Below are 13,194 nucleotides of genomic sequence, written 5' to 3' on the forward strand. Positions count from 1 at the left end.
GTGTGCTAATAGGGCCAGAAGAGAATGTATGATCAGTGATATCATTCCGTACTGATACTGCAAGAACATGAATGACAACTACTTCAATCAGAAATATCAAAATCAATAACTTGCATCGCTATTGTTTTACTGATGACATCAGTAAAGATTGAATAATTTGAAACAATCATTAAAGGATGAATTAATGAAGAAAGATTTAAAAATAACCTGGTCTGCTGGACAAACAGGAAATCTAACGTTACAGAGAATGACCCCATTGAGTAACCAGGAATTATGAGCACTCACACACAGTGAGTAATCCTTACCCCACCAACTTACCAGAACATTTGCACAGTGAGTGACTCCTACCTTATACATTCACAATGAGTTCATTTGCAAAGCTGCCTATAGACATAAGTCTGCCAAAACATAGTGGATTTGTGCTGCCTTAGAACTCTACTGACCTGGGTTCAACCCTACTGTTGGGTGCAGTCTCCCTGTGACTGCATGAGTTTCCTTTGGGTGCTCCACATCTCAGAGAAGGCCAGTGAGTTAAGCGGTTACTGTAAATGACCACAAGTGTAGGCTGGTGACAAAAAGAATCAAAGGGAGTGTGAGAAAGTAAGCAAGCTTCAGGAGGACAGTGATAAGGAGAGAAGGAATGGGAAAGTGATCACGGTTGCTCCACTGGTGTGGACACATGGGACTCGTGCATTGTTATAGGTGTGAGATGAGCTGGTGACTTGGATCAGAGACGTAATTAGGTTTTGCAGATGACAGTCTAGTGAGTCCTGTTGCATTTAATTTTTCAGTAAGGTAAGACTAAAACAGGAGCAGAAATCAGGTTGCATATGAGGGTAATCAGTGAATCTAGTGACTGGTAATGGCCAGGTCTAGGGGTCTAGGGAAGAGGAAGAATGTTCTCTAACCAGTCATTAAATAATTTAACATTGTGTGCAAATATTATCATTGTCCATCATTATTCCACCTATAATTCCATAAGATGGTGCCTGCATACAACACGCCCATCTGGATAGACCACAGAACTACTGACTTCATTTCTTTTATGTCTTTTAATTTGTTTTTCATCTTGAATATGTTTCTGGAACTGCTGGAGTCTGTGATTTGCAGTTTGGAGATCGTTTGGGTGATCCAGCACATTGCCGTCTCCGAGAGGATTCCAGGAGGCAGAGGCAGCTAGTATGGGCCTCGAGGCGAGGAGACTGCAGTGGGTGGGAGTAATGCTCACCTCCATTTCGCCAATTAAAGCTTCCCCTGTTCGCTGATTAAAGTGACAAGGGAGATTGAAACATCGAGGTGAATGTGGAGGGCAAGTGCCGGCTGTCTGCATTCTGATCCCTGGTGGGATCACTCTGTTGCCAGACAAGGGAGCCTGTGTGGCATGCCACCGTGGCCGGAGGACATTACCGAGGTTTTCTGCATTTCTGATAGCGATATGGATTTGGAGATGGACTTTTTTCCCCCCAGTTTTTTGGGGTTTTTTTATATTCTGTGTTTTTCGGCTGTTCTTTCTTGTTTTTATTGTGCAGGGAGGGGGATTTAGATTTGGGGGTGAATATCCTTGTGGTGTTTTGTGTGGGGAGAGGGGATGTCTGAGGGTCGATTTTGATTTTTGTTAGTTTCTTTGTGTGGAATGAGGAGGATTTGGAGGCTGGTGTTCTTTTTGCATTTTGTGCAGGTTTAACAGCATGTGCCTTCAGACTTGTGTACCTCCTTCCTGATGGTAACAGTGAGAAGAGAGCACGTCCTGAGTGGTGGGGGTCCTTAACCATGGATGCAGCCTTTCTGAGGCACCGCTCCTTGAAGATGTTTGGAAACTATGGAGGCTAGTACCCATCATGGAGCTGACTAATTTTGCAACTCTCTGCAGCTTACTTCGATCTTGTACAGTAGCCCCCCACCCCCCACATACCAGACCACGACAGAGCCAGTCAGAATGCCCTTCATGGTGCATCTGAATAGAGTGTTCTGAGTGTTTTAAGTGACAAACCAAATCTCCTTAAACTCCTAACGAAATATAGCCACTGTCTTGCCTTCTCTATAGCTGCATCGATATGTTAGGACCACATTAGGTTCTCAGAGATATTAACATCCAGGAACTTGAAATCACTTGCCCTTTCCAATTCTGATCCCTCTAAGGATTGGTGTGCCTACCCTCAATTTACCCTTTCTAAAGACCACAATCAGCTCTTTGGTCTTAATGACGTTGAGTGCAAGATTGTTGCTGTGACACCTCTGAACTAGCGGGTAAATCTTGCTCCTGTACACCCTCTTGTTACCATCTGAGATTCTACCAACAATGATTGTATCATCAGCAAATTTACAGATGGTATCTGAGCTGTGCCTAGCCACACAGTCATGCCCTCTTCTCATTATTACCATCAGGGAGGAGGTACAGGAGCCCGAAGGCACACATTCAACATTTTAGGAACAGCTTCATCCCCTCTGACTTCAGGCTCCTGTACCTCCTTCCTGATGGTAACAGTGAAGCCTGATTTCTGAACGGTCTTGAATCAGAATTAGGTTTATTATCACTGACATGTATCATGCAATTTGTTGTTTTGCAGCTGCAGTAGAGTGCAATAAATAAGTTACAATGAGAAATATATTAAAAATAAATAAGAAGTGAAGAAAGGGAGCAATAAAGTGAGGTAGTGGTCATGGACTGTTCAGAAATCTTCTGGCAGAGGGAAGAAGCTGTTCCTAAAGCATTGAGTGTGTGTCTTCAGGCACCTGTACCTCCTCCCTGATGACAGCAATGAGAAGACAGCATGAGCACTACCTCACTGTTTCACTCTCTTCTTGTGCTCTTCATTTATTGTTATATTTCCTATTGTAATCTATAGTAATCACTTTATGTATTGCACTGTCTTGCTGCCAGAAAACAAAAAACTTCACAACACACAGTATGTCAGTGCTAATAAACCTGATTCTAATCTTTGTTGGAAGTTGATCAAACATGGTCGACCTGACATTGTACTGATCCTTGATAGCAGGACATGTTAATGGAATCACTTGCTTGCATTTGAGGCATTAGCGCAAGCCCAAACACAGTGAGGCAGCCAGGACTCAGGCTGCAGTGGGACTAAGAGATGCTGACTCAGCGCCACTCAGAAATGTGGAAACCACTGAATGCCTGCTATGCTGTCAATTATTCATCAAACCAGCATCCTTCTAGGTCAGGCACTGCGCAGTTTGTGTGCACATCACTTCAAACTGCACTATCCCTTTCAGGCAAACCATGGGAAGGTGACTCACCTCTGTGCTATACAAAGACTGCGATATTCATCAAAAAAATTCAGAGTGCAAAATACTGCCGTGATTCAAGTGAGAAGGAGTGGGGATCACACAAATCAAGGGACCAGCTTAAAACAAAATTCACAGGAAAAACTGCTTCAGCTACTGAATCAGATATTGTCAGATACCAAGACAAAATCCAAAATACATTTTATCAGATACTAGAACACAGTGAGACACACTGCCTGTGTGAGGTAACCTGTGCCACACACTATGTGTCTGATGCCCACTGCAGTGTCCAGAGACTGTGAACTTCATTGAATAAGGGGGTAATTCACTTGTTTAATTTAATTTGTTTTCCTTAACCTTGCAGTTTTCATTTGCAGTGATAAATAGATGCTAGAAATTGTTAAACAGCTAACTACGAAATACCCAGCTGGAACTAGTTGACATCCTAAGGGCTTTGAAAGGGATGGCAATGAAGAGAGTTGATAGTTTGTCATCTTCCAAATGGTTCTAACAGAGTGGAGGGGAGTAAATTTAATTCAATTATTTGCGAAAGGAGTGAGAGGTAAACTGGGGGCTGGGGGCCAGTTAGACTGTCATCAATAGATGGGGATTGCTAGAGTTTGCCATTGAAGGAAATGGTAGCTGTGCACTTGGATAACTTTGAATAACTTCAAAACAGATTTGTCAAACTTGATTTAGCTTTTGTTAATGCATCTGGACTCTACCCGATCCTGTTATCCATGAGGGGAAAACCAGTGGGTGTGGTGTATTGGCAATTTCAGAAGTTTCTGATTAGGTATCTAACAAAATGACTGAAACAAAATTCGGGCACCTGGGTCAGGGCTTAAGGCACGAGGTTGCAAGAGATTGAGGTTGGTGTTCAGAGGGGAACTGGGTTCCTTGTACACAGATTACTGAAGATTAGTATTCAGGTAGCACAAGTAATGGGGAAAGAAAAGAAAATGTTAGCCTTTATTGCTATTGAGTAACTGCAGTAATGTACTATACTGCTGAGAACACATCTGGAATAGTATGTACAGGACTTGTTTCCCTACTGAAGCAAAGGTGTGAAGGTAGGCAAGTCACCTGGGCTGCTTCTTTTCACATTATATGTCAACAATTTGGATGATAGAATAGATAGCTTTGTGGCCAAGTTTGCAAACGATATGAAGATACGTGGCGGGGCAGGTAGTGTTTTTTTCTAACTGTGCAGAAAATTCAGAAAGTAGAGGTACAAAGGAACTTTGAAGTCTACATGTAGTATTCCCTAAAGGTTAAAATGCAGTTGAGTTGGTGGTAAGGGAGACAAATGCATTCATTTCGAGAGGACTAGAATATAAAAGCAAGGATGTAATCCTGAGGCTTTATAAGGCATTGGTCAGAGTGAACTTGGGAGTATTGCAAGCAGTTTTAAGATATAGGAGCAGAATAAGGCCACTTGGCCCATCAAGTCTGCTCTGCTATTTAATCATGGCTGATCTATTTCCTTCTCAGGCCCAGTCTCCTGTCTTCTTCCCCTATCCCTTCATACCCTGACTAATCAAGAATCTATCAACCTCTGCCTTAAATATATCCAATAACCTGGCTTTCACATCAGCCTGCGGCAATTAATTCCACAGTTTCACTACATTCTGGTTAAAGAAATTCATCTTCATCTCCATTCTAAATGGATGTCCCTCTATTCTGACACTGTGCCCTCTGATCTTAGACTCCCCAGCTATGGGAAGCATCTTCTCCACATCCATTCTATTGAGGCCTTTCAACATTTGATAGGCTCCAATGAGATCCTTCCTCGTTCTTCTGAATACCAGTGAGTATAGGCCTAGACCTGTCAAACACCCCTCATATGATAAGCTTTTGAATCCCGGAATCATTTTCGTGAACCTCCTTTGAACCCTCTCCAATGTCAGCACATCCTTTCTTAGATAAGGGGCCCCAAACTGCTCATAATACACCAAGTGAGGCCTTACCAGTGCCTTATAAAGCCTCAACATTACATCCTTGCTTTTACATTCTGGTCGTCTTGAAATAATGCCAACAATGCATTTGCCTTCCTCACCACTGACTCAAACTTCAAATTAACATTCAGGGAATCAAAATCAGAATCAGATTTACTATCACTGGCATATGCCAAGAAATTTGTTGTCTTTACAGCAGCAGTACAATGTAATACATAATAATAGAAAAAAATGTGAATTACAGTAAGTATATATATTAAATAGTTAAATTAAGTAAGTAGTGCAAAAATAAAAATAAAACCGTAGTGAGGTAGTGTTCATGGGTTCAATGTCCATTCAGAAAGGTGAAGAAGCAGTTCCTGAGTTGTTGTGTATGTGCCTTCAGTCTTCTGTACCTCCTCCCAGATGGTAGCAGTGAGAACAAGGCATGATCTGGGTGACGGGGGTCAATAATGATGGATTCTGCCTTTTTGAGGCACCGCTCCTTTAAGGTGTTCTGGATACTACGGAGTCCAGTGTCCATGATGCAGCTGACTAAGTTTACAACTCCTTGCAGCTTATTTCAATCCTGTGTAGTAGCTATCTCTCCATACCAGATGGTGATGCAGCCAATTAGAATGTTCTCCAAGGTACCTCTGAAGAAATTTGCAAATATCTTTGGTGACACACCAAATCTCCTCAAACATCAAATGAGTTATAGCTACTGACATGTCTTCTTTGTAACTACATCAATATGTTCGTCCCAGGATCGACCCTCAGAGATATCGACACCCAGGAACTTGAAATTGCTGCACGAGGACTCCCAAATCTCTTTGCACCTCAGATTTTTGAATTTTCTCTCCATTTAGAAAACAGTCTATGCTTTTTCTTCTTCTACCAAAGTGCATGACCATACACTTCCCAACACAGTATTCCATCTTCCACTTCTTTGCCTAGTCTCCTAATCTTTCCAAGTCCTTCTGTAGCCTCTTTGCTTCCTCAATACTACTTGACCCTCCATCTACCTTCGTATATCGCCTGCAAACTTGGCCACAAAGCCATCAATTCCATCATCCAAATCACTGACATTAAACATAAAAAGAAACGGACCCAACAAAGACGCCTGTAGAACACCACTGGTCACCAGCAGTCAACCAGAAAAGGCCCCCTTTATTCTCATTCTTTGCTTCCTGCCAATAACCAATGCTCTATCCATGCTAGTATCTTTCCTGTAATACCATGGGCTCTTAACTGGTTAAGTAGCTTCATGTGTGGCAGCTTGTCAAAGGCCTTCTGAAAATCCAAGTACACAACATCCACTGATTCTCCTTTGACTATTCTGCTTGTTTATTTCTTCAAAGGATTCCAACAGATTTGTCAGGCAAGGAAACCATACTGACTATGGAGTATTTATCCTGTGCCTCCAAGCACTCTGACACCACATATTTAACAATGAACTCCAACATTTTCCCAACCACTGAGGTTAGACTAACTGGTCTACAATTCCCTTTCTTCACCTCTACTCCTTCTTGAAGAGCGGAATGACATTTGCAATTTTCCAGTCCTCCAGAACTATGCCAGAATCCATTGATTCTTGAAAGATCATTATTAATGCCTCCACAATCTTTTCAGCTACCTCTTTCATAATCCTGGGGTGTAGACCATCTGACCAGGTGTCTTATCTACCTTCAGACCTTTCAGTTTCCCAAACATCTAGTAATGGCAACTTCACTCACCTCTGCCCCTTGACAATCTTGAACTTCCAGCACACTACTAGTCTTCCACAGTGAAGACTGCTGCAAAATACTTACTCAGTTCAGCCGCCATAATCTTGCACCCCAGTACTACCAAATTTTCTAAAGATCCGATATTGACTCTCGCCTCTCTTTTACCCTTTACATTGCTGAAGAAACTTTTGGTATCCTCTTTAATACTACTGGCTCACTTAATTTTGTATTCCATCTTTTCCTTCTTTATGACTTTTTTAATTGCTTTCTCTTGGTTTTTAAGTTTCTCAGTCCTCTAACCTCCCTCTAATTTTTGCTCTATTGCATGCCATCTCTTTGGTTTTTAATATAGTAAGGGAGTCTAGGACTAGAAGGCATATCCTCAGAATAAGGGATGCCCATTTAGAACAAAGATGAGGAGGAATTTCTTTGGCCAGATGGTGGTGAATCTATGGAATTCATTGCCACAGACATTGATTATATTTAAAGCAGAGGCTGATAGGTTCTTGATTAGATAAGGTGAATGGGCTTGAAAGGAATAATAAATCAGCCACAATAGAATGGCAAAACAGACTCAATAGGCCAACTGGCCCAGTTCTGCTCTGAAGCCTTATGGTTTTATACGTGGTCAAGGGAGTGTGGTTTAAATCCACTGGGATGGAGAACTTGATGAGAGATTCAGCACACTAAGGCCTTCTTAAGTTTAGGTGATCTTATTGAAATTCTTACAGGGTAGATGCAAATGTTATTTCTCCCAGGTTAGGATATCTGGGACCAGGGATCACAGAAGGAGCTCGTCACTGGACCAATTTGAGATCACAATTCTTCACCTTCAGAGGATAATGAGTTGTTGGAAATCTTTTCGCAAGAGATATGTGGATGGCAGGGTTCTGAGTTCTGGAGATTTTTGGAAATTAGAATCAGAAACAAGTTTAATATCACTGACATACTGTATGTTGAAAATTTGTTGTTGCAGCAGTACATTGCAATACGCAAGAATAAAAAAACTATAAATTATAATAAAAATTAAATTATATAAGTAGTGCCAAAACAAAAAAAAAGAAAAAAAATTGTGAGGTAGTGTCCTTTCAGGAAACTGATGACGGAGTGGAAGAAGCTGTTCCTGAATCGTTGAGTGTGTCTCCCCAAGCTCCTTTATGGTAGCAATGAGAAGAGGGTATGCCCTCAGTGACGAGGGTCCTTAATGATGGAAGGTGCCTTTTTGAGGTATCGCCTTTTGAAGGCTGTTGCTGGCTAGGTTAGTCCCTATGATAGAGCTGGCTGAGTTTGCAACTTACTACAGTTTTTTTTCCAAACCTATGCAGTAGCCCCTCCATACCAGACGGAGATGCTCTCACAGTACATCAGTAGAAATTTGAGAGAATGTCTGGTGACATACGAAGTCTCCTCTAACACCTAATGAAATATAGCTCCTGTTGTACCTTCTTTGTAATTGCATCATTATGTTGGGCCCAGGAGAGATGCTGATACCCAGTAACTTGAAACTGCCCTCCCTTTCCACAGCTGATCCCTCCATGAGGACTGGTGTGTGTTTCCTCGCCTTCCCCTTTCTGAAATCCACAATCAATTTCTTGGTCTTACCAATATCGATTGCAAGTTTGTTGCTGTCTCACTCCTGTACCATCTGAAATTCTATGAAAATAGTTGAGTTGTTGGCAAATTTATAGATTGCGTTGAGGTGTGCCTAGCCACGCAATCGTGGGTGTAGAGAGAAAAGAGCAATGGGCAAAGCACACATCCTTGAGCTGCGCCAGTGTTGATTGTCTGGGAGGAGGAAATATTATTTCCGATCCACACAGACTGTGGTCTCCCGATGAGGAAGTCAAGAATCCAATTTCAGAGGGAGGTACAAGAGCTGCAGATCTTAGAGCATGTTGATTAGAAATGAGGGTATGATTGTGTTGAATGATGAGCTATAGTCAATAAACAGCAGCCTGAGTAGGTATTCCTTTGTCCAGGTGATCCAAGCCGAGTGCAGAGCCAGTGATATTGCATCCACTGTAGACCTATTATGATGATAGGCAAATTGCATTGAGTCCAGTCTTTGCTTAGACAGGAATTGATTCTGGCCATGACCGACCTCTCAAAGCACTTCACCACAGTAGATGTGAGTGCAATGGGAAGATATTTGTTGAGGCAGCTCACCCTGCTCTTCTTGGGCACTAGCATGATTGTAGCCCTTTTGAAGCAGGTGGGAACCAATGACTGCAACAATGAGAGAGTGACCATGTCTTGAACACACCTGTCAGTTGATCCACATAGGTTTCCAGTGCTCTACCAGGTACACCATGAGGATTTCAGCTGTGGTAGTCCTAAAAGGGAATATTTGATGATTCCCATCAGAACTGCAGACAGAGTGGCCACTTATCGGTGCCATTCTGATTGTAGAAGGATTGATGAAGGAACAAGTTTCACGACCTTCTGCTTACCAGATACTCTAATTATGATAACTGGTCTGGAGAATTTCAGAGGTTCTTAGCACCTATCATCATTACGGTCCGAAGATAGGTTCAAGGGATAAAGGGATGTGGGTCAGGAAAGTGACACTAAGGTAAAAGATTAGCCATAATACAACCTATTGATTGCTTCTCAATGTCCTTCAGATGTGCATTTGACTCCTGAAACGTTACAACTAAAAAGATTCAAATTTAAGCTTTTCTGTTCACAGGACAGGGATGAAACAGAGGTGCAGGAAATGGAGAAGTCATGCATCTGTGATACTAGCTCAGCGTTTTTTAAAATTCTGTTTTCTCTCTCTGGGAGTGGAGGACACACCCAGCCTGGCCTGCCAAGCCTGTCTTCCTACTCTGTATTTCACAACTCCTCCATTCCTTTGTCTATGTTCTCGCCCTCAATCAGCAGGTTACGTTTTGAGTTTTTGAATTTCTCCATTCTGTGGTCAGGATTGTAGAAAGCACAGCAACAATGATCTCTGCCTTTGCTATTAAGCAGATTTTTAAAAAACAAAATAAACTTTAATCATAATAAATGATTTATAATAATAAATCATTCTTACATTCATAGTTAATACTTTGAATACTGTTCTGTAACTTTCCTTGAAACCAATGTGGCCCCCTGGGGTGCTACTCTACTACCTCCTCATCCAACCCAGCCGTTTCCTGTCCAGTGGCAGAAATATCCTATCCTGTGGTCCTTCTGCACCTAGCCTTTGCAGTGGCTGCACCAAACTCGAGTGCGTCCATCAGTTTGTACTCCTGCAGCCTGGACTGGCAGCATTCCTCCAGGGCCATCTAAAGCAGATACAGGTTGAGTATCCCTTATCTGAAAACTGCCAAAATCTTTTTAAGCGCTGAAATAACATCAGAAATGGAAATTACCATAAGGCAAAGATTCCCAGGCAATGCGCAGATCTCTGTGTACAACTGTCAATTCTGAGAAGTGATCTCACATATGTAATGAACAGTTAATGAAAAATAGAAAAACACTGCATAAAGTGAAATTTATTGAATTTATTGTGTATTAAAAGAGTGGATTCATCAGCATTGGAGTGAATATATATAGTACACTGATCATGAAACAACGAAGGATCTATCACAACAAACTGAAAATTGAAGGTAATTGTGAATATTCACCAGGCTAGTTGCAGAAATTTAAGAAAGGGCATGGCATTAAATTTTTAAAGATTAAAAAAACGTTAAAGATAAAGCATTTGCTAATCATGAAGTAACAGAGAAATACATTGATAAGCTTGCTGATGAAAATCTAACACCAGAACAAGCCCACAATGCTGATGGTTTTTATACCTTACATAAAACCTAAAAAAAAGTAAAATACAAATACAGTGTGCTGTAACCTTTAGTAAAAACACAGCATTGTAGGTGGATCCTGCTGTTGTTTGTTGTTGTTCAACAGCTGATTCAGGTGTTCTCCTGATGTTGCAGTGCTGCTTTTGTTACCCTACACACATTAACTTTCATTATATTAATGGTATGCAATTTTTACTAAATACAAATGAGTGATGAACAAGTGTAAGACAAAGACTACTTACTGGTAGCAGATAAATTCAGAATTGGAAATGATGGCAATCTCATTACATATTCAAACATCTGGAAAAAAACATGAAATCCGGAACACTTCCGGCCCCAAGAAAGGGTACTCAACCTGTATAATGAAAAGGCCCACACTCCCGATGCCAAAACAATAAAACAGTAATAGAAGCTGATAAAGAAGGGCAATGTTGTGGTGTGCTGCTGTCTGTGGTACTCACCAGCGCAGTGGCGGCAGCCTGCTTGGACTCACGCGTCAGATGAGAGAGTAAATTTTCAACCTTCATTTGCTCTTCCAGACTGATATAATCGGGGTCTTTACAGGAAGAATCAGAGGGACATACAGTCACACAAATAACCAAAATCAATTTATTTTAAATCAGCATAATTTTAATGTGATTGGAGGAAAGTACAGGCGGGATGTCAGAGGTCAGTTTTTATGCAGATCTCTGAATAATCTATGAAACCATGAACATTACCTTAAGGTTTCTGCTTTTTGCACTACTAATTATTAATATATATACTTCTTATTGTAATTTATGGTATATCTCATGTATTACACTGTACTGCTATCACATGACAAACATCATGACATATGTCAGTAATAGTAAATGTAATTCTGATTCAAGCAGAGGAAGCAATGGTATGATCAGTACCCTCTCTGAGTCTGGCATCCTACGCCTCAGAGCTGAAAGGCTAACCCCTGGAGATGACTTCACCTTCAGCAAAGAGAAACTGTTCATCCCAGGATATAAATGCAGGTCTCCTTGCACTAATGGAACCTTAAGCTCACACAGATATATAAAAAAAAACACTCATTGCTGTTCTAACTTTGCTATCATATTTCATAGAAGAGAATCAGAGTAACTTTAACAGCAATGATGTTCCCCAGAAGGAATTTCAGCATGACATAAACATACAGGCACCTTGACTGAAAATAGCCAAGTGTACATTGGTATTATGGGATGGTATAGCAATAACCACCCTCAAAGCCAGTTTCACCACTTCCTGATGATCACTCCATCACCCAACACACAACTGAATACCTCTGTCAAGTGGGGATGGGGGTGCAAATAATAAAGTTGATGTTGCTCTAAACTTAGCAAAGAGAATAGAACTAGTATGCACCATGCTCCATATGGTGTCAATTTATTGATTCCCCTTTTTCTGCTTAAAATCTCAAATATTTCTCACTGATTTGTCAAAAATTTTGGTTTATAAATCCATGTTGACTTTTCAAAATGCTGTTAGTATTTTCTAAGCACTCTTTACCACTTCATCAATAACCGATCTCGTATTTTCCCTGCTACTTAGTGTGGTTGTCTGCCTACTTCACTTTGCTCTCAAATTTTGACATTTCATCTTTTTCTAACACAATTGCTTCTTTCAGAATATCCATTGTTTCTTTCCTCTACTCATTTCATTATTCATTCTCCTTCTTGCTCTTTTGTCCCTATTCCATAAGATACAGGAACAGAATTGGGCCATTTGACCCATTGAGCCTGCTCTGCCATTCTATCACGGCAGATTTATTATTCCTCTTAACCCCATTCTCCTGCCTTCTCCCATAACCTTTGACACCTTTACTAATCTAGAACCTGTCAACCTCTCCTTTAAACCCTTTGCTTCTCTTCCTACTTATCTCTCATTTTGCATGCTATGTATAAGTACTTAGAGTGGCCACAGGCCACAGCTGGAGTACTATGTACATTTTCTGGGCTCTATGCCATAAGAGAGACATTGCAGAAACAGAGAACCATCAGACTTAGAAAATCAAAAAAACTACAGACGTTAGATATATAAAATACAAACAGAAAATGCTAGCAATCTTCAGGTAGCATCTGTACAGTGAGAAACGCTGTGCAGCCATTGACCTAAAATGCTAACTCTGTTTCTCTCTCTATAGATCTGTGACTATACCAGCATTTACTGTTCACTGGAACATTCCCTGGTGTAAAGAATTACAAATGAGAAAACACTTGAAAAATTGGAACCACTTTTATGAGGAAATTAGGTACCACGGATTGAAAGTGACTTGGAACCAAGATGATAAACTGATGAATTCTAGTAAGGACAGAGCAATACAGAAGGAGAGATTGAAAAAGAGACCAGGATGAATGAGAAGGAATGGAGATAAAAGCATATCGGATGAGCTGGGCCCATGGTATTTGGTACAGCTCACATGGAAAATGGTTGGGCTGTCAAGCCAGATTTGTGCCAATGTTTCCCTTTCATTCTAATAAACCACACAGTCAG

At 41.0% G+C, this 13,194-nt stretch overlaps 1 protein-coding gene across 1 annotated transcript in view; it reads right to left on the bottom strand.

Moving 5' to 3' along the window:
• The window catches only part of rnf123 (ring finger protein 123), a 410,214-nt gene that overhangs the window by 25,943 nt on the left and 371,077 nt on the right, over positions 1-13,194 (bottom strand). The window contains exon 36 of the mRNA XM_072280728.1: positions 11,160-11,254. Within this exon, the coding sequence (XP_072136829.1) occupies positions 11,160-11,254 (95 nt within the window). The remainder of the gene's footprint in view (positions 1-11,159; positions 11,255-13,194) is intronic.

Source organism: Mobula birostris, chromosome 16 (genome assembly GCF_030028105.1).
Source record: "Mobula birostris isolate sMobBir1 chromosome 16, sMobBir1.hap1, whole genome shotgun sequence".
Classification (NCBI taxonomy): domain Eukaryota; kingdom Metazoa; phylum Chordata; class Chondrichthyes; order Myliobatiformes; family Myliobatidae; genus Mobula; species Mobula birostris.